This window comes from Vulpes vulpes, chromosome X (assembly GCF_048418805.1).
Source record: "Vulpes vulpes isolate BD-2025 chromosome X, VulVul3, whole genome shotgun sequence".
NCBI lineage: Eukaryota > Metazoa > Chordata > Mammalia > Carnivora > Canidae > Vulpes > Vulpes vulpes.
In genome coordinates, this window is record NC_132796.1 from 120037535 (window position 1) to 120059229 (window position 21695).

The window sequence follows — 21695 nt, forward strand, 5'->3', positions numbered from 1 at the left end:
TTGTCCTGACTGAATTCATTTATTTTGGGTGCGATCGAAGGAGGGTGTGGGAGTGCTGGCCCTGAAAGGAGCCCCCTCGTGGTTTAGGGTCACCAGATAGCAGTTGGGTTAAAGGCACCAGTGTGCAATTGCGGGGGCCAAGCCAGGGGACGATGTTCGGGGTGAAGGTAGAGCAGAAACCCTGGAGGATGAGACACCTCGGACGCGGGGCGGCCATCCGAGGCCAGGGGACATGGGGACGTGGAAGCCAGGAGGGGCAGAGTGGCACAGCAGTGCCCTGAGAAACACTGCCGTGTCTTGGCTCCAGTGGCTTCTGTGTGTTCCGGGTGCGTGGCGGCACCCCCGCCCTCGGGTGGGTGCCCTGTCCGGCCCCGGGGGGCTGTGTGCGGAACGGGGCTCCACCTACCCCTTCTGTGGTTTGCTTCGTGGCCTCCCTGCGTGGAGGGGCTCCAGCGTGGACGCCTGTCCGCCTGTGGGCCCGGAGGCCCCTTCTCCTGGTCTTGCAAGCTGTCCCCCTCCTCACTCGGCCACGTCCGGGGCCCTTGGCCGTCTCCTCCGTCCCCTATTGGTATGATCTCATCCACTCTGGATCCTGGTTGCCCCAGCTCTCCTGCCCGCGCGCGCGGCCACGTCTTGAGTGCAAGCAAGGGTGGGCCACCCAGTGCTCACCCAGCTCACGGCAGCACCCACGCTGGGGGCTCTACGCCTTGCAAGCATGGGCTGTGTCTAGAACCTCGCTCAGAGAGCCTGCAAGACTCGCTGTGTTTTGCACAGCGGGCAGGTGCTCTGAACAAACACATAGGCCGACGCCGTGTTCGTGGGACTCGGATTCACCCCAAGGGAGGGAAAAGCAGGCCTGGGAAGGGGGCGCTCAGGCTCCCATTGCCGTTGTTGCCCAACACCCTTAGCTTCTAAATGTCTGTGGAACAGTTTGCTCTCACCCCCCGAGGTTGGTTCTGCTTGGCCATTAGGGCAGCACGGGTGCTGAGGGCACGTCTCGTTAGGTGGCAGAGGTGACAAGCGGTGTCCTGAGGCCAGAGCAGGAGGAAGTATCAGGGGAGCTCTTGCAACACCAAGTAGGGGTCAAGGGACTTCAGGCAGGATGGAGGGAAGGAGGGGGAGCACAGGGTGTGGGCAGGAGCCCTGGGAGAGCAGAGGATTTTCTGGAGGACGGCTGTGGGGTACACGGCCATGGGAAGCCGAGAGCAGGAAAGCCTGGGAGGCCAGATGAAGTGTGGATGTGGCTCCCGATGAGGGACAATTTCTTGTGAACATGAAAGGATCATTCTAAGATTGAGGGGGGTTGGGGAGTTGCCGTGAATTCTGGCTGCTAGAGCGTGCTGGGGCCCTCCAGGATGTGAGGTCACGGCTGCTTCATCCTTCTTACATAGCGGTGTCACTGGCACAACAGGAAACTGTGCGTGTTTAAGGTGCACGATTAAATGAGCCTTCACACGTATACACCCACGAAGCCATCAACACAGTGAAGACGGTGAACATGGACACTCAGCACCCCCAAAACTTCCCGGGCCCCTCTCTAGCCCTCCCGCCTTCCTGCCCCTCCCTGCTTCCCAGGCCCACGACCCCTGCTCTGTGCCTGTCCCTAGACATGAGCTTGCAATTTCTAGAATGATTTCGAGGTGCATCCAGGTTGGCGTGTGTCCACTACCAATCTTTCACTTTCTGTCGCTGAGCACTTGTGTGGCTGGACCATAGGACCTGTCGAATGAAGACTTGTGGATGCCCACTTGGGTTGTTGCCGGTTTGGGGCCATGACAGGCAAAGCCGCTACGAACACGCGTGTACAGGTGTTTGCGTGGACGTGTGTTCGTTTATCCCAGGCATATAGTGAGGAGTGGAAGTGCTGGGTCCTCCGGGAGCTCTACGGCCACTCGGGACAAAGTCTTGCATCCCTAGCAGCAGTGTTTGCAGGTTCTGGTTTCTCCGCGTGTCCATCCTCTTTATTCTAGTCCCCCTGGTCGGTATGAAATGGCATCGGGTGGTGGTTCCGTTTGCATTTCCCCGCTGACTAATGACCGTGACCATCTTTTCGCGTCCTGAGCCACTCATACATCTTCCTCGGCCCAGTGTCTGTTCAAATCTTTCACCAAATCATAATTGATTCGTTTGTCTTTTCATGCAGTTGTAAAGTTCTAGATACGAGTCCTTTGTCCCACATGTTTTGCAAACATTTTCTTCCAGACCGAGGCTTGCCTTTCTATGTTCGTAACAGCGGTTTTTATTTTTTAATATTTTTAAAAGATTTTATTTATTTATTCATGAGAGACACAGAGAGAAAGAGAGAGGCAGAGACCCAGGCAGAGGGAGAAGCAGGCTCCAGGCAGGGAGCCCGACGTGGGACTCGATCCCGGGACTCCAGGATCACACCCTAGGCCGAGGGCTGCGCTAAACCGCTGAGCCACCAGGGATCCCTTTAACAGCGTTTTTTAAAGAACACGCATTTGTTTTATTTCAAAGAAGCCCAGTGTATGGATTTTTTTTCATTTTATGGTTCGCACATTTGTACCACAGTTAAGACGTCTTTGCAAAACTCAGGCCACTACGATGGGATCCTCTGTTTCCTTGTCGAAGTTGCAGGGCTTTCGCTCTCACGTTTACATCTCTGACCCATTTGGAGCGAAGGTTTGCGCGTGGTGTGAGGTGATGTAACAGTTTAATTTTCTCCTACCTGGGTATCCACTTTCTCCAGCTCTGTCTGTGGAAAAGATGATCTTTTCCCCAACTGAACCGCCTTGATATCTTGGTGGAAAAGCAACTGGCTGTGCGGAAGTCTGCCTCCGCACGCGTTAGGGCGCTCCGTCATCGGGCTTGTCTATCTTTCTGCCACTGTGGTACTCCTCATTACTGTGACTTTATAAGAAGTCTCCAAAACCGGGTAACGTGAATCCTCTGATGTGGTTCTTTTTCAAATCTCTTTTGTCTATGCTCGGTTTGTCTCATTTCTGTAGGAGTTTTAGAGTACGGTGTCAATTTATATGAAAAAAGAAGCCTGCTGGGATTTCGGTGGGATTGCAACGGACCCATACATCATTTGCGGGAGGACTGACATCTAAACAAGATCGAGCCCTCCAGTGTGTGGACATCACATAGCTCTTCATTCGAGGGCCTTCCCTACTTCCTCTCAGCAACGGCTTGTGACTTCAACGTCCTAGTCTTACACACGTGTCAGCATTGGTTGATTCCGGGGTTGCTGTTCCAACCATCCCTAGTGACCCTGCACTCGCGTGCGCTCACTCATTCATCCCACAGACATACAGTAACATCTAAGCGGGCGCTGGGAAGAGAGGATGACTCTCTGCCTCCCTTCCGAATCAGGAGCATGCATTTGTTCCTATGATGCCTTTGGGTTGCGCAGCCTGTATTCAATAACGGCCTTGACCAATTAATCTTTGGTCTTTTGTAAAATATGTTAAAAATCATATAAATCCTATTTAAAAATTCCTTGCTTAATATATAACGTGCTTTCTTCCATATTCTGGCTACTTCGGTGGGAACAAGGTGAAAGGAGGTGGACAGAGAATGAGCCAGGCAGGCAGAGAAAGGGTGGGGAGAGGAAGACAAGGGGCAAGGAAAGTCGCACACACCTCGGTGATCTCCTCAGACGAGGGGATGGGGTGTAGAAACACACACAGGTTATCAGGAAAGTAGCCACGAGTACAGGTGACTTTTGAACAACATGGATTTGAACCGCACGCATCCACCTATGTGCAGATTTTTTTCCGTGTTACGTATAGTACAATACCGTAAGTGTGCTTTCCTTATGATTTTCTTGAACATTCTCTTTTCTGTAGCTGATGTATTGTGAGAATGAAGCACATAATACCTACAACATCCAGAATAGGTGTGACTAGGGTTTTTTGTTATTCATGAGGCTTCTGGGTAATGGCCAGCTATTAGTAAAGGTTTGGGAGATTCGAAGTGACACGTAGAGTTTTGGCTCTGCAGGGGATTAGCACCTCTAACTCCCATGTTGTTCAAGGGTCAACAGAACAGAAAACCTGACTGCGGTGATGAAATAGAGGTTTGATTTTCTTATGTGAGGAATCTAGGGGTGGCTTGCCGGCATCGGTTCCGCAGCAGAGCCCTGGCAAGGCACAGTATGCAATTAGTGTAGCTTTGCCTCGTGATCACAAAATGGCCACTGAAGCTCCTGCCGTCACATATGCTTTCAAGGACAGAAAGAGGAAAGGACTAGGACAACCGCATCTGTCCCCTTTTATCAAGAAAACAATTTCTCCTGAAACTTGCCCAGGAGATTTCCATGTAAGTCTCAGCCAGAACTGAATCACATGGCACCCTTAGCTGGAAGAGAGGCTGGGGAAACCTGGGGACAGGATTGTCCTGAGAGGACCTGTCACCTGAGGCTGAGCCCAATGAAGCTCTGAACAGAACAGGGGTCTCGTCCCCAAAGAGGGCTAGAGTGGATATTGGGTGATGTGATGGATTGAATGATGTCCTCCCAAAAGATATGCCGAGGTCCTAACCCCCGGTGACTTCAGAATGTGACCTTATTTACAAATAGGGTCTTTGCAGATAGAACTAGGAAAGATGAGGTCAGCCTGGAGTAGGGTGTGAGTCTGTCGCCTCCTGGCAGAGTGCCAGCGTGTGCGGAGGGGGCTCGGGCCCGGCGCTAACTTCCCTCTGACTGTTGCCCAAACTACAGGCTCCCGGCTGGTCTTGTCATTTCCCCAACCTTTCCCCTTTGGGGCTGATTCCTTGCAGTTCCGTCCATCGCGAGCAGCTGGTCGTACTGAATCCCGGGCACCTCAGTGTCCTTCCTCGCCTTTTCCAGCTCCCTGGCTTGGGACCACATCATTCCCATCCTCGCCTCCAATGTCACCTGGGCTTCTCTGGGTCTCTTCTCTTGCCTCTCACGAGGACACTTGTCATTGGCTTCCGGACCTACCCAGGTAATCCTGGACGGTCTCATCTCCAGATCTTTAGTGCGACCGTACCTACAGATCCTCCGGATGGCCCCCACTCGGGCCCCTACAGACAGGACACGCATGGTGTGTTTGAGGCTCTGTGGCTGCAAAGCCCTATGCTGGGTGTCTTCTCGCTGTCCCCACGGGGCCAGGGCCCAATAGGCACGTGTGTGGGGAAGGTCCATGACTCCTGGCTCTCTCTCCTCTTTCTCCAGGAGTAGGATTTCCAGGTTCCCAACCTGACATGCCCTGGTGGGCAGCTAAGATGCTCCACATACTCCACATACCCTGACACGCCCTGGCGGGCAGCTAAGATGCTCCACATACTCCACATACCCTATTTCCGGCCTCCAATAGGAGAAACGGCCTCAAAGTCTGCGCCCAGCCTTCTGTCAGCCAGCCTGCTCCTCCTGCTGCCCCCCTGCCTGGCGGGCCACCAGCCCTTCCCTGCCACCATCACCCGTCGCCCTGTGTGCTGGCCCCCCACGGCCTGCCCTCCCTCCCTTGCCTGTGGGGCAGGCCCAGGCCAGCAAAACAAGAACTTCCCAGGACTCCTAGTCTGGCCAGGTTGGTGGAGGTGAGAAGAGGCAGAGAGATCGCAGGGGAGATCGCCGGGGAGGGACGATCCACGTCAGGCATTTGGGAGGCCAGGCGCAGAGCGTGCCGGGACGCTGACCGCTGCACCCAGCAGACAGCGGTCCGAGGAAGAATCTAGGCAGTTTGGAGGACACCTGAGCGCGCCTCGGGCCTGCAACTGCCCTGGTGAGCTTCGGCCTGGGCGCCCGCCTCGCCCGGCTTGGAAGCATCAGCCGCATTTGCGGATGCATCATCAGCATCTGCTGCATTTGCGGATCAAAAGCAGCAGAATTTTCCCTGCTAGAAGGAGACGTTTGTCTCGTCCCTTCCCTAGAGCACTTGCGCGAGAAACCCCAATGAGCCTCCCGCCAGCCTTAGAGCCCAGGAAGTTTCTTCTTAGGGTCCCAGGGGTACCTCTTTGAAACGCACCCGTCGAGGCAGGTAGGCCCGTCAGCTCCCACTCTGGGCTCTGGCCCCCTGCACGCCACAGAGACCAAGTTTGCATTGTCCTTAGGATGAAGGCAATTCCCCAGCCCAGGGGGCCACCGCGATTAGCGGGTGAACTCGCCACGAACCTGGGTGGATGATCTTGAGCAGTGTGCGCATGCTCGGTGGCCACGTCTGCTTAATGCTTATGCGGCAGTGAAATGGTTTGCTTGCTTTTCCACACCTGTGGAGAGGGCTGTGGGTGGGCAGGACCTTGAGTTTTTCCTCACGCAGGCAGGGCACAGAGGCAGGGGGCCTGGGGCCACAACTGATGCACCCAGCTCCGGGGGCAGGGATGATCCCGGCCCCGCAGGAGCCCGTGGCCCTCCCCACCCCCTCTGGCCTCCCTGGGACTATAGTGACGGTCGCACTTCGCCCCACTCCAGGGACCCCAAACTCAGCAGCGTGCATGGTGCTTGCATGCAAGGTTTTGTATGCTAACTGTCCCCCAATAAAGCTGGAACAAAGAAAAATACGATTAAATTTTAAATTAAAAGAGAGCTGCCTGGGATGCCAGCCAAAAGATAAGAAATAGGGAGCAGGATCAGGAAGGAAAGAGGCTAACAGCTGAGAAGAGAAAACCTCCTCGAGAAGACAAAGGCCCCTCGGCTGCACATCACGTGCGCTCGCCGGGCCCCCAGGCAGATTGCCAGCGAGCTGGGCACTGCCCGGTGAACGTTCCTGAACACCCTCGAAGCTCTTAGAAGCTCCAAACAAAAGGAATCGGCCAGAGAAGTGGATCGAAGTGGGCCGGCTCCCCGGGCAGCTCTGGAGGCCCGAAGCTGCAGAAATGCGTGCAGGGCAGGTGCACAGTGGCCCCGGGGTCCCACTCCTGGCCTGTGGCTCAGTCGGGGGGGGGGGGGGGCGAAGCTCACAGACTTTTTTTTTAAAGATTTTTTTTTATTTATTCATGGGAGACACGGGGGGGGGGGGCGCGGGCAGAGACCCAGGCAGAGGGAGAAGCAGGCTCCATGCAGGGAGCCCGACGCGGGACTCGATCCGGGTCTCCAGGATCAGGCCCTGGGCCGAAGGTGGTGCTCAACCGCTGGGCCATCGGGGCTGCCCTCACAGACTTTTTAGTAAAGGAAAAGCTGCTAGAGCCAACGGGGCAGGGGCCTCAAGACGCAAAGTGGGCAGTGCTGCCTCGGGGGACAACAGAAGCGCAGAGAACAGGCCTGGTGCCGGTTCATTGTGTGTCAGCTGGGCTAGGCTAGGGGACCCAGGGTTTGGTCACACATCACTGTCAATGTGGCCGTGAAGGGATCTTTCAGGCGACACTAACACTGAAATCGGTAGACCCTGAGGGGAGCAGCTGAGCCTGCGTTCCTGTGGGTGGGCCCTGGCACCCGAGCAGCACCCCCAGACCCTGTGAGCCCGTCTCTTGTGTATATATCGTGCTGGTTGTGTTTCTCAGGGGAATCCTGGCTGCTAGACAGTTATAAGGCTGTAAGCACGAACGCACAACTACCCACGCAGGCACATGTCAATAAAAGGCAATTATTATGGGACCGTTTCGTATAAAGCCACAGAAGTGGATCGATGTCGTCGACTGAAGCATGAAGCACATAGTATGACTGTCACACCAGCTCCTGGAGAAATATAGAAGAGCACACTTAAGGACATGCATTTTTTTTCAGTCTGTGGAACACGTTTTCCAACTTCTTGACACATTTGGCCTCTGTTATGGGCTGAACTGTGTCCCTCCCAGAAAGAGATGTTGGGGTCCTGGCCCCCCCCCCCGGTTTGCGTGAATGCAGCCTTATTTGGAGACAGGGTCTGCCCAGCGGTGATCAAGGTGATCAAGGTGCTCCGAGGTCATTGGGGGAGGGCCTAATCCAACGGGACCGTGTCTGTTATCAGAAGGGGACAGCGGGACACAGCGACAGCCACACAGGGGGAAGGCCACGGGGGGCTGAAGGTGGAGATCCGGGCGACGCCTCCACAAGCCCAGGAGCCCCACGGATTGCCAGGAGCAACCGGAAAGGAGAGGACCGTCCCCTCTGAGTCGCCGGGAGGAGCCAACCTTGCCCACACCTGGCTCTCAGGCTTCCGGCCCCTGGTCTGCGGGAGAAGGGGTTCCTCGAGTTCTGCCCCGGCGTGCGGCGCTTTGGCACGGCTGCCCTAGGAAACTCATACACCCCCGAGACATCCTCACACCATTATCCAACAGGATTAGAAACCCTCGGGAGAACTCTGGGAAACGAACAAGGGGAGGTGGAAAGGGAGGTGGGCGGGGGGTGGGGGTGACTGGGTGACGGGCACTGAGGGGGGCACTTGACGGGATGAGCACTGGGTGTTATTCTGTATGTTGGTAAATTGAACACCAATAAAAAATAAATTTATTATTAAAAAAATTAAACTCCAATAAAAAATAAAAGAAAAGAAAAAAGAAAAGAAACAACTGTGATGCAAAGCAAAGAAAGAGAGCTCTCTCGGGGAGACTTTTGGCTTTGGCCTTAGTTGTTCAAGACGGGAGATGACAATGACCAAGGAACTGACTTCTCCTCTTAAGAAATTTGAGAAAAAGAACAAAAACTAAACCCAAAAGGACATAGACGGATGGAATTAAATGAGTGGGAAGTATCAGAAAGGGAGACAGAACATGAGAGACTCCTAATCTGGGAAACGAACTAGGGGTGGTGGGAGGGGAGGTGGGCGGGGGGTGGGGGTGACTGGGTGACAGGCACTGAGGGGGGCACTGGATGGGATGAGCACTGGGTGTTATGCTATAGGTTGGCAAATTGAACACCAATAAAAAATAAATTTATAAAAAAAAATAAAGGGCTGACGTTAATGAAGCAGAAAATGGGGGGGGGGGAAGAGAGAGGAAGAAAGAAAGGGTGAATCAAAATCCTGGGTTTTGTCCCTTTGCCAAGACCAAGGAAGTGTCTGCACGAGACAGCGGAGAGCGCAGCACACACTGAAGAAACCGAATCCTGGCGATGCAGCTGAACCCTCAGGAGACGGACCGTGGAGGCTCTGGAACAACGGACGGGTGCTTAGGAGTTTGTGAAAGCGGCATCTAAGAAGATACCATTTATACAGAGTCGGGGCACCTGGGTGGGTGGCTCAGCGGTTGAGCGTCTGCCTTCGGCCCAGGGCATGATCCTGGGGTCCTGGGATCGAGTCCCACGTCGGGCTCCCTGCATGGAGCCTGCTTCTCCCTCTGCCTGTGTCTCTCCCTCTCTCTCTGGGTCTCTCATGAATAAATATGTTTTTTTAATTTCATTTACGCGGAATCATACACGCACATGTGAACCAGGTGCATCTAAGGATGTGGGAGGGGCACCTGTGGCGGCGGGGCTGCACCCCGTGTGACCTGGTGCATGGGGAGGGCTGTGTGTGTGGCACACGCTCGTCTGCCGTGGAGGAAGTCTGTACGAGGCCAGGCATCGTGGGCGGGAAGTGCCAACGCCCAGTGGGTCCCCCGAAGAAAGCACGGCAGGACGGCGGGCCTGGGTCGTGGCCTGGTGCAGACTTTGTCGTCATCCCATGATGTCCTACATGAAGACAAGCTGAAGGGCTCCCGGCCTTGTTACTTTGGGTCTCGTCCCTCTACAAGAATAATTCTGGTTTTGGTTGGCTTGCGTGCCACGTCCTCCCAGTGCGCTCCCGATCACAGACACATCCCCATTGGCAGATGTGGACATGGCTTATCGGGCCGTGACATGTGACGACAGGCAGGTGGCTGGCCAGGGTGACCTGGAGCGGTGGGGCTGCTTCTGTGGGTCTGGTCCCTTCCGTGCAGCATAATTACCCTGAGTGTGTCCCCCACTGCTGGGTGTCAAGAGCCCCGTCATTGCTCAGCCGCGTGCCGGGACAGGGAGGCGCTGTGGCCTATGCCACCTGCGGAGGGACAACAGTCCCGGACTGTTATGAATGGAGGTGCCGTGAACGGTCACGTGTGCCTCTTTGTGTGGACCCATAAACTCACCTCTGTCGGGTAAGTAAAGACCGAGGAGTGGAATTGCTGGGTCACCGTGGCAGGTGCACGTTGAACATTTTAAGACACAGCCACAGTGCTTGTGTCATCTTACTTTTCTCCCGGTCCCTCCACGTGGTCACCAGCACTTGCTGTGGCCTGTCTTTTCGATGGCAGCCGTTCTGATAGATGGTAAATGCTTAGGGATTTGAAGAGCAGATTATGGACCGCCACCATGATTAGAAATGAAATTATATAAACTTCCAGTAATCGTAGAGACAAAGGACAGTGGCACCTGGGTGGCTCAGCGGTTGAGCGTCCGCCTTTGGCTCAGGTCATGATCCCGGGGCCCTGGGATCGAGTCCCACATCGGCTTCCCCATTCTCCCTCTGCCTGTGTCTCTCATGAATAAATAAATAAAATCTTCAAACAAACAAAAACACAGAGGAGTTCCCCAAACCCATCACTTTGCATTTGAGCAGCCCACTGCCATCCATGTCCGGGCTCCGTCTCATGCCCACGGGGAGGGGTCCCCCCCAGCGTGCCCGCGTGGACGTCTCCGCAGCCTGGCGTTCCCTGACACCGAGGGGGCAGCGCAAGCGGCCTGCAGGCCTTAGTCCACTATCGCTTGGCCGATTGTGTGACCCTGAGCCCACAGTCTACTGTCGTGAGTAGCAACAGAAAAAGGCGGGGGGCGGGGGGCTGCTCACACAATCTCGGAAACTCTTACCCAACGGGCTCACGTGACAGTGAACACGGGCGCTTCCCACAGACATGCTTGTTCTTGCGCTTCCTCTTACTCAGTAAATGAAAATAGCAACTGACACCTATGCGGAACCCACACTCGTGTGCTGACACACGCACACACACACACAGGGAGGTGCACGCACACAGGCACACACAGCCATGGCTCACCCGCTCCCAGCACCCGCTGCCCCCGGGCAGCAGTGGGGCAGCCCCCGGCTGTGGGCGTGGGGCCCAAAGCAAGTGTGGCCCAGCAAGGGGGGCCAGGAGAGCCCGAGCTGGGGGCCAGAGACCGCTGGGCCCGGAGACCACAGCTCAGGCTGGCGGCCCGCCCCGGCCCCGAGTGAGAAGGGGCCCTCCTGGCATCAGCAACACGGCGGCCCAGAGCCCCGAGGCTAGACAACCGGGGCGCAGCCCCGTCGGGCACCCTCTGGCTCGGCCTCCCCCCGGGTGGCGGCCCCCAGCCTTCCAGCTCCTGCCTGGTGCGGGCTCCGGGGCTGACGGCCGCCGTGCCTGGCCTGTGCCCCTCTTCCCGGTGGGTGCTGTCGCGGGGCAGGCGGCCAAGCAGCCTTGCTGCAGAAGCTCAACAGCACCCCGCACCCCGACCTGGCGCCCTAGACGGCCTTCCCGAACCGCGCGCCCTCACGGCCTCGGCCAGGCCGGCGGCTCCCCTCCAACACGGCAACCCCAACCCCGCTCTCTCCTCTCGGGCCGCTGCCATCCTGTCCCCACCCCCCCCCCCCCCGCCCAGGCCGGCTTTAGTCCGTTCTCCGCAGAGCAGCCTGAGAGGCCTGTAAAACCAGAGGTCACTTCTTGCCCCTCTCCTGCCTATGACCCTCTGTGGCTCCCCATCGCCCTGGGTCAGTCCAGAGCCCTTGCCCCGGCCGCGGGGGTGGCCCGAGGTGACCACTGCCTGCGTTCCGACCTCACCATTCCTGTACGTTGCACATTGCCGTGGCTCTAGTCACTCTGACCTAGTTAGTCCCCCAAGAGGGCCCGGCTGGCTCAAGGCTCAGGCCTTTGCTCATGCGAGTCACTCTCGGGCGTGGCCGCCCCACCCACCCCACCCCTCTCACCTGCTCTCCCTGTCTTCTAGACATCCCGCCCTGCCTTGCCCCATTGTTTGGTGACACAGGCGGGGCCCGAGGCAGGTTACTGGCTCCCCAATGCCGAACAGAGACGGCGAAGCTGCCTTCCCCATACAGCAGCCTCCTGGCCCTCCTCAGGCCAAGCCACACGGGACACAGGGCCCGGCACAAGGTCCTTCCTCACCGAGCCAGCCCCACACCTCAGGCACCCCCAGCCCGCATGCACTAGTGGCTCCTCCTGGGCGAGGACTGGCCCACATGAGGCCCTTTCCGTGTGCGCCCGTGTGCGAAGGGGGACGCACCCATATCCCCCACCACCCTGAGCACGGCAGGTGCTGTCCCGCGCTGCGTGCCCGTCTCCTTTCAGCCTGTTGCCACCTTGCAGAGCAGGACCAGGTGCTCAGGAGAGGAAGGAGTGGCCCAGGGTCGGCAGGCCGTGCACCTAGACAGACGGACAGCTCTGTACGCACAGCACTCCGAGCCGAAAAGGCCAGAGCTGCCTGGCGGCTCTCTTCCAACTCCCTCCCAGGTGATTCCGCGTCCAGGGAGATGTCCCTAAGGCCCTGCTCACCAATTTTCTGGGCCTCTGGGATGACAACGCAGGGAGGGTACGATAACCGAGGCAACAGCAGACCAGTGAGGGCCGAGGGCCGAGGCTCGGACCCACAGCCCCCGCCTGTCACCCCTCGGCCCAGCTGGTGAGCAACGGCCACTCACCCACCCACCGGGCTCACCGCCAGCAGAGGTCACAAGGGGACAGTCCCAGGGGCTCTGCTCCGGCCTGGCTCCCTGTCTACCCCCTCTGGGCAGGGTGGACGGGTCAACTGGAAACTCAGCGGGTGAGTAGCCGTTGATAATAAATTTATTGCGAGGCCGGGTGAAGGGTGGACGCTTGCAGCTGCAAACCACTAGAGCACAGTCCCGGGATGGAGCTGGGAGAAAGCTCCAGGGCTACAAGGTGAGACGGCCAGGGCCAGGAGAAGGCCTAGCAGGTGCACGGGCCCGGGGCTAGCTGGCTAAGGGGGGCAGGGGCAGGGGCCGCGGGGCACTGGTCCGGTGCCAGCCCCGGACCGCAGAGCCTGCCTGAAGGGTCAAACCCGGGGCCGCCCACAGTGCTGGGAGTGGGCTTCATCCCCCGTCCCGCCCCCCCCCCCCCGGGTGGTGGCATCACCCAGTCCCTGGCACTCAGGCTTCAACACTCGGGCCATCAGGTGGCATGTACATGGGCTCGATGTGGGCCCAGCTTCGGGCCCGCTCGTCTGCCCAGCCCAGCAGCTCAGCGGCACGGTGCAGGAAGACCATGAGCAGGGTGTGCACGTCGCCCTCGGCCGAGTGGGCTGCACTGGGCTCTGCCCGGAAGTAGCGGCGGAAGAGGCTGCCCAGGCTGTAGCCCTTGCAGCCCTGGGCCCGGGTGCCGTGGCTGTGGGCGCGGTCCAGGCTCCGCAGCGCGGGCAGCGTATCGAGGCACGTGGTGTCCGGGGGCAGGTGGGCGCCCAGGCGCCGCAGCTCCGTGCACAGCAGCGGGAAGTCGTAATCGAAGCCGTTGTGGGCCACGAGGCAGACGGGGCCCTCCTGGCGGCTCAGGAAGGCCTGCAGCGTCCGCACCACGGCGTGGTCGAAGCCGGCCTTCCGGCACCGCGCCAGGCTGTCGCTGCTCAGGCCGGTGATCTCGCTGGCCTTGGCGGTGAACGGGCGCTCCGGACTCATGCACAGCGTCAGCTTGTCCAGGACCCGGGGCACCACGGGGGCCCCGGACTCGTCGCGGTCCGGGTTCTCCAGGGACGAGCGGTGCACCGCAAACAGGGAGATCTCGGCCACCTCGGGATCTATATTGGGGAGCCCAGTGGCTTCCAGATCCAGGAAGACGAAAGTCTCGGCCCGGGGCGCCTCGGACATGGTGACGCGCTCACAGGGACAGCGAAGCCTAAAGCTGCCAGATCAAGAGGCACAAGACCTGAAGGCCAAAGTGACGGGGATACCCCAGTGGCCGACGCTCCAAGCCCTCTGTCCAGGGCCAGGCACCCTCTCCATCCTGTGCCCCAGTCCCTCCCCGGCCATTGTCACTACTACCAACTAGGAAACAGCACAAGGTAGCGCTCACGTGCCCAGACCCTGGCCTGGAGGCCTCTGCCACCCGCCTCCAGGGACGTGAGAGGCCAAGTGTGCCAGGTCCGTGTCACCGGGGACCTAGGGAGGTGGCAGCCCAGGACGGGAGCTCCGCTGACACCCCCTGGCTGGGAGCCTGCGGCACAGCACCCCGGGCCTGCAGCCCTGGGGCCGGCCGTCGGGAAGCAGGCAGCCAAGCCTCCGCGGGCACACAGGCGCTCTCCCCAACCTGGCCACCTGCATCCGGGCTCCCGGCAGCTGTCCTCACCCACCCTGCTGCTGGCTTACCTGGCGGGTGCTGGCCGGCTTCCTGGGCTGCTGGGCACCTGTCTCCACACAGGCTGCTCCAGGCGGCCTTTAATCAGCGGCCGCGGCCCGCCCCCAGCCGCCTGTTGGGCAACGAGGCCTAAGGCCGCAGGACCTGTGCAGCCGGCTCGCCGCCCCCTCGCTCACTCAGCTGCTGGGACACACGCCCCGTGTTTACAAATTGGGAAGCAGGCTCCCGGGCCACACGCAGGCTCCCCGCGAGCCGGGAGAAACGTGTTGTCACAGGCACGAGGAGGAAGTGAGAGCCTCCCGCCCAGCCTTCCCTCCAAGCCTGACTGGGGCCAGGATGGAGCAGCCGAGCTAGGGCGACTCCCACCGAGCTAGGGCGACTCCCACCGGGGCAGAAGTCCCCTTCCCCAGGGCACAGCTCCACCGGCGTCACAAAGAACCAGGCTGCCCGTCCCGAGGCTCCAGTGAGCTCGGGAGCGGGCAAGAGGTGTCTGCGGGTGCCGTGCGCAGCCCGGAGGGAAGGCCGCACTCGGGATGGGACCTCGGTGTCGCCTCAGTGACCTCGGGCACTTTCCACGCGGCCTGGCGCACACGTCTCACAGGCTCGTCCTCCACCAGGAAGGGGGAGATGGTATCTGCTTCACGGGGACAATGACCCATAATATCTAAGAGGCCTTTTGCAGAGGCTGCCGGGCCGGAGGAAGAGACGCGAGGCCTGACCGGACTTGCCCCATGGGCTCCGGCTGAGCCAATCCTGCCCCACCAAACGATGAAGGATGAGCCACGGGCGAGGTGGGGTGCGAGGTGCCTCCGCGGCGCCCCCGGCCCAGGAGTTGGCAGTGGGAGTGAAGCCCACCCCTCAGGGCCCACACAAGAAAGCCCTCCCCGGCCAGAAGTAGGTGGTGTGTGCCCGAGGACCTGGTTCCGGAGCGAGAGCTCCCGGGTGCCCACAGGCCCAGCGTCCTGCCAGGGGCACAAGGAGGCAGCCCGGGCCCGCCTGTCCCCCCGCTCCCACGGCAGCCTCCCTGTCCGGAGCGCCCGGGGGAGGCGAAGGCACACGAGCACGCCCCTCCTCGCGCTCCCTTCCGCCTGCCCTGGGCTGCCGGAGGCAGAGGCCCCGCCAGTTATGCCTGTTCCCGTGCTCGCGGGAGGTACTGGGTCACCCTGGGAAGTCCGGAGAGCAGCTTCCTGGACAACCAGTCGGGCCACTGGCAAGAACTTCCCAGGCCGGTGCGGGGGAGCCCTGGAGAGGCCATGAACGTACGCCCCGGCCGCTGGAGCCCAGAGGAGCCAGTGCGGGTGGCTGGGCCGGGGGTCGGCAGGGAGGCCTCACGTGGGACCCCGAGGCCACTCACAGTGGAGGCAGCAGGGGGGGCCTTCTGGGCTTGGCGTCGCCCACTCTGGGCAGGGGGAGGAACAGAAGCAACGGGAGCTGATGCGACGCAGACAGAGCGAAGACGGCCAGGGATGGGGACACCCGGGACAGCAGGGAGCGAGCCCGCAGCCAGGTGCGGCCCAGGATTTGGGGTGCCGGCACGGGAAGAAGGGCAGGCCGGGCGGTGGGGCGGCAGAGGAAGAGGCAGTCCTGAGGCGGCTCCGCAGAACCCGAGCTTCGCTCTCCGGCCAGCTCTCCCCTGCACTCTCCCTCCTCCCTCCCGAGTTGCTGCGGAGGCAGAGGCCAGGCAGGCGGTGTGGCCTCTCCTGCCCGCCCTGTGCCCCCCGCCCCCGCCACCTGGCGCTTCAGGGCCCAGCCGCCCGCTCGCAGACTACTCCACGCCTTTCTGCAGACTGTCACGGAAGACCTTGTATTTCTGAGTCAGTTCTTCCATTTTGCTGGCTGCAGAGGGAAAAAACAAAACAATAAAACAGCGAAGTGACCCCTAGTGCTCTCCAGCCCAGAGGAGGCCGCTCCCTCTCTGCCCCCATCCCCCCACCCCCGCAGCCAAGCCTTCACCGGCTCTCGGGGCCCAGGCGGCCCTGCCCCTGACCCTCGGCAGCCTAGGTGCCCAACTCCCACCGTGACCCACGAACTGCCGAGGAGCTGCTCGGAGGTCTGGGCGCTGGTGGGTGCAGCGGGAAGGCCCCTGTGGGTGCCAGGCTGAGGTCCAGGCCAGGTCGCACTCACCAGGTCACGTCCATGCCCACCCTGACCCTCACCGCAGAGCCCAGGAGCCGGGGGTTCTTCTGAGTGTGACCGTGTGTTCAATACTGCTCAGACCGGTAACCCACTCACACGCGTGCATCAAGTGACATGGCCTCAGCTGTCCCCCACCCCTGCAGGCAACTGCCATGACCTGCTGCTGGGCTTTCAGGGCTGGCGGGGATAGGGACCACTCAGGGACTGTAGCTCACTCCGCTCCCCCACCCTGCGGGCTCTGGGGTCTTCCAGCAGGTTCTCCTGGTAGTGGTGCCTTCACTTAAATACACACCTACCCCTCTGCCTCCAGCCTGTCTCCTCCCTTCCATGTGGCAAGGCCTTTAATTGACACTTGGCCCTGCCTGTCCAGAGGGTGACTCTGAGGCTCAGGAACCACGGGTGTGCCTTGGGGTGAAGAGCCCGGCCCCCACGACCCTCCGCGCTGGCGGCAGCTGACCGCACTCCCTGTCCTGATCACATTTCTCCACAGGTACGGTTTTCCTAGGTCCCTCTGGGTATCACTTGCCTTTCCTGAAACCTCACATTCTCCCAGCCTCCTCCGGGGGCTCCCCCAACGCTGGGTGCTCCCTCTGTTCCGTCGCCCCATTGTCCTAGGCGCTCTCGGCTCAGTCTGGCTGCAGCTGGTTTGAGGCCGGAAGCCCTGGACCCTCTGAACATACGAGGCGTTTGCTTCTGGAGGCCGCGGCTGCTCTCTGGAAGCTTGGACCCCAGCACACTTGGGGTCCTGTGTGATCCGCACGCCCATCGCTTCACGGGTCACCTCTGCCCTGTTTCCCTTCCTCCTCCGGAGGGCCCGCCAGCCACCCAGCTGGGACCTCATTCGGTTTACCTGTCTCCCTTCTATTCTCACACAGCACTTGCCTGCTCCTGCGTCCTGCCCCCACAGAGCTCTTCCCCTTGCTTTTTGTCAGCATTTTGGCAACCACTTGTAACTGCGAAGGCTGTTGGCTTTTCTCTTTGTTGGTTTTTCATAGTTTTCTAGGTTAAGGTGTGCTGGAAAGGTCTCTTCTCCGAATGACCCATTAGCTCTGCTTTTCCAGGTCTTTCTTCTCCCTTCCATGGTGCTGGGCCAGGCTGGGGAGAGGAGGCCTGGGAAGCTGGCGTGCAGGTGGACTCTCCCAGCAGGAGCTCCGTGGGCGGGGAGGCAACGGAAGAAGCCTTCATGCCATGGACCCCCATCCAGAAAAAGATGGCTTCGGCCGGGTGGCCAGCCGGGGGACTGGGTTTGCCATTCATTTCGGTCACTTTTTTTTTATGAAAGAATGGGCAAGGGTCTCACTGGGTGCACGCCCCCCTCGTATGGACCCTCGGCTTCCAGCACCCTCGCTACGGCCCCCTCCCTGGGCCTGCCGCACCCTGCCACACACAGCCCCCTCTTCTCTCTCGGGCTGTGGCTTCCCCCACCATTGCAGCCATCAGATGGCTACCATCCACCCCTCCGTGTTGGTGCTGTCAACCCCCCCCCCCCCACGCTGACTCTCAGCACAGAGGGAAATGGGATTGAGGGTCCACCCAATTGAGATGGTGACTGGTAAGTGACGAAGGGACGAGCTGCCCACGCCATGTCATCGAGGCCCTCTCCAAGGCACAGGCCCAGCAGGTGCACCCAACCCCTCACTCAGGTCCCTCACTTCACAGGCAGTGATGTGCCACCAACACAACGTGGCTACCAGCACGCAGAACAGTGGCCCAGCTTCTTCTACCGGGAAGGGACACGCCACAAACACAGGGAGCTTCCACAGTGGCCTGAAGAGGTCACGGAGGTCGAGGCCTTGGGTTTGTCAGGTGGGAACAGGGAAGGTGGGAGGGCTGTTCTGATGATGGGTCCTGACCTGGAGTCGGCACAGACCGCTTCTCTGGTGTGTCTGTAGCCCAAGAACTCATCTCAAACAAAATCTGGAGGCTGCAGCGACAAGAGTCGAGCCCCAGCCCTGCCCCCTGGTGCCTCCCACTGGGGGAGGGCGGGAGACACACAGTTTAGATGTGTTAGCCCTGCCGGCAGGCCTGCAATCACAGGTGAGGCGGCATGCGGCAAAGGACACGAATGACCACTATTCTATAAATGATAGCATGGTTCGGAGCATTTTATTAACAGCAATTATCTTTAGTGGGGGGGGAGTCAGTGACAGTGGTGACTAGGATAAGTGTTGGGACAAATTTTACAACGGATGATTCTGTGGCCGGCCAGTGAGGGAGAAGAGACTCCCGAGTGCCTGGTATACACGTGGCAAGTAGGTGTGCCAAGGCCAAGAGTAGCAAGAAGGCTGGCTGCCCGGGGAGGGGGCTGGCTGGGAAGTCCATGCACAGGGAGGACTGGGAGGACTCAGAGGCTCTGGGACCCAAAGCCACCCCTTGGTGGCAGCAGGGGTGGGGGGCTCGGGAGAAACTTTTACAGTCAAATGCTTTCTTTCACTGCTACTGCCTGAGGCGGACGAGCGCTGGGGCTGGGGAGGAGGGCCGGGGAGTGAGATGTCCACAAGGGCTCCGAGTTCTCCCCGCCCCGGCAGTCCAGCGGGCCATGTGCGCGCCCAGGCTGTGCCGACACCCCCGGGAGACCTGGCAAGGCCCCGAGGCTCGGATCACGCAGGAAGTGCACGACAAGCAAGAGCTGTGCGCTGCCTGGCTGAGTGTGGATGAGAAATGAAGCTACCTGTCCAAGAAGTTCCACGACCTCCAAATGGGGTGAAGTCAAAGCAACCCACACCGAGGCACATTATTACCTGACTGTCCAGAGCCAAAGACCAAGAGGATCTCTGTGACATCGACCGCCAGTTTCACATCGCCAGCTACGGTGGCCCACAAAGCCTAACTTTACTATCTGGCTCTACACCAGACAAGTTTGCCACGGTCACCTACGCGGCGATGACAACGAACAAATGACAGATACACTCGTGGGAGATGAAGCTGCTGACAGGAAGAGACGTGGGGCTTTCTAGGGTGCTAGCACATTCTCTCTCTCTCTTGACCTGGGTCATGGTTAGACAAGTAGTCACTTTAGAATCACTTCAATTGGGGATGCCTGGATGGCTCAGCGGTTAAGCTCTGCTGTCATGATCAGGGCGTGATCCTGGAGTTCAGGGATCGAGTCCCGCGTCGGGCTCCCTGCATGGAGCCTGCTTCTCCCTCTGCCTGTGTCTCTACCTCTCTCTCTCTCTCTCTCTCTCTCTCTGTGTGTGTGTGTGTGTGTATCTCTCGCGAATAAATAAATAAAATCTTTAAAAAACAAATAAATAAGAATAAAATCACTTCAACTGGAATAAAGGGGGTTGGCCAGAGCCCAGGGAAAATAAGCAACTGTTTTCTATTTCTCTTCCTATGAACTGAGGTTCCTACCTGAACAGTATTATTTGTATAAAAAAGACCGTTTCCGAATGCATATTTCTGTAATAAAACAATAAACTCATTCAGAAAAAAAAAAAGTTTAATTGAGACCACGTGCAGATACAATTTGCCACATCCAGTAACAGAAATGTCAGAAGGGTCTGACCTAGCACTGACCAGACAGACAGACCCAGCGTGGCCTCAGACACAAATGTTGACGGGCCTCACCACCATGACACTGGGAGCCCTGTCCTCAGGACACAGTCTAAACTGGGAACACTAATTGAACACCAATAAAACTATTCTTTTAAATAAAAATAAATAAATAAAATATAACCTGTTGGTGGATTGAATGAGTGAGTGAATGAGTGAATGAGTGAATGAATGAATAAATAAATAAATAAATAAATAAATAAATAAATAAATAAATAAATAAGGAACACGCTTTATGTCTAACTGTGTTTCCTGCATCTCTTGGCAAGCTTGCCCGGGGGAGAGGGGTGGCTTACCTAAGTGACCCAGGCTCATGAGGGAGCATCCGCAGACCACGGAGCGGGGTAGGGAAACCACACCGCCTGACTCCCGCACAGAGTAAACCAGTGCCCACGTCCCAGCTTGCTTCCCACAAGGGGGTCTTTCGACACTCCTGCCCTTTACAAATTGACATGATCCTGCACCTTCCCTTTAACCTTCTGCAGTGTGCAGTCAGTCCTTCTTGTCTTCGGAACCGACTTTTGCAATAACAATGACCCCACCATACACACGTACCCTTATTTACCCAAGCTCTACCCAGTGGTAAAACTGTGGATTGCTTCCATTTTCTACTACTATGAATCGGGCCAAGCACCACGCGTAACAGTAAAAAGCTGAGAATGACCTACAGGCTGGATAATAGGAAATGTCAAACAAATTATGGCAAATACCTGAGTAGAAGAGTGTTTGATAATTAAAAACCTTACTTCCAGAACATGCAAAAATGCTTCTAACATTCTTTTAAGTAACATCCACACCCCTCAATGTGGAGCTTGAGCTGACGACCTCAAGGCCAAGGGTCGCATTCTCTCTAAGCCAGCCTGGTGCCCCAGGAAAATGCTTATGATGTGGTCCCAGGGAAAGAGCATAACATAAAAGTGTAAATGTGTTCAGATTACGCTTACACAGAGAAATAAAAAACGATGAGAGGCAAAAATATTAAAATAGAGATAAATAGACCAAAATATGAACATCAACCATCTGAGTTATCCCAACTTCCCACAAATAATATTTTTATATTATAATCTGTAGAAAGCAATTTTTTTAAGGGAAGAAAAACCTTATGCGTCAGAAGAAGAAAGTCAGGGACGGTCCCCAGACACTCCCCAAATGCTGCTCAAGCAAGAAGGAGCCGCGCATGAGGCCAGCACTCGGCCAAAGTACACTGGCACAGCCCTGTGTGGCACAGCCCTGTGCGCCGGCATGCGGGTGGGCATAGCCCCAGGAAGCGGCACCCACGTACCTAGACTCATGATGGAGTTGCTGCTGCCCCAACACATCTGCTGGCCCTGCTGCTGCTCCACCATCTGCACGGCATTTGCCGAGGTGTCAGTGACCTCTGTGACCGCTTTCAACAGCTGGGAGGAAAGGTGAGAGGGAGGCACGGAGGCATGAAATGCTGGTGGTCTGATCCCGCTTCCCACCCAGGGTCACGTGGGACACATGCTCTTCCCAAGACCCTTGAGCATGTGGCATCGACCCGCAAGATGGACAGCCCGGGGTGAGGACAGGACTCCCGGCCAGCTGGGGAGTCACCAACCAGAGTTCCCCATGGTTGGTCCCTTCCTCCAGGCCCAGTGCAGTGGGAAAATCAATGTCCCAAGATTTAAAGGGGGGGGCTTCCTGATGAGAAGGGAATGTACCCTATCCTGCCCTGTTGGCAGAACTGCGAAGGACAGGCTCGTCAGAGGTCTGGAAGTCTAGGAGTCTCTGTGTTAGACAACCAAGCCAGGGCCTGCTTCAGCAGCACTTAAACTAAAATAGGGGGAAACCGAGACAAATGTCACGGAGGCCATGAGTCAATGTCCAAGTTGCACGTG

At 58.2% G+C, this 21695-nt stretch overlaps 2 protein-coding genes across 2 annotated transcripts in view; both read right to left on the reverse strand.

Moving 5' to 3' along the window:
• Positions 1–12606: 12606 nt before the first annotated feature.
• TREX2 (three prime repair exonuclease 2) lies at positions 12607–13658 on the reverse strand. Its single transcript, XM_025988059.2, has one exon. The coding sequence runs from the start codon at positions 13656–13658 to the stop codon at positions 12948–12950; it is 711 nt and encodes a 236-aa protein (XP_025843844.1). The 3' UTR covers positions 12607–12947.
• HAUS7 (HAUS augmin like complex subunit 7) overlaps positions 12607–21695 on the reverse strand; it is a 33963-nt gene continuing 24874 nt past the window's right edge. The window contains exons 9-10 of the mRNA XM_072744931.1: positions 21119–21233; positions 12607–15981 (exon numbers count right to left, since the gene is read on the reverse strand). Coding sequence (XP_072601032.1) covers positions 15911–15981; positions 21119–21233 — 186 coding nt within the window. The 3' untranslated portion in view covers positions 12607–15910. The remainder of the gene's footprint in view (positions 15982–21118; positions 21234–21695) is intronic.

What these genes read in the sequence shown, in the direction of transcription:
- TREX2 (XM_025988059.2), bottom strand. Translation starts at nt 13,658, where the DNA reads ATGTCCGAGGCGCCCCGGGCCGAGACTTTCGTCTTCCTGGATCTGGAA.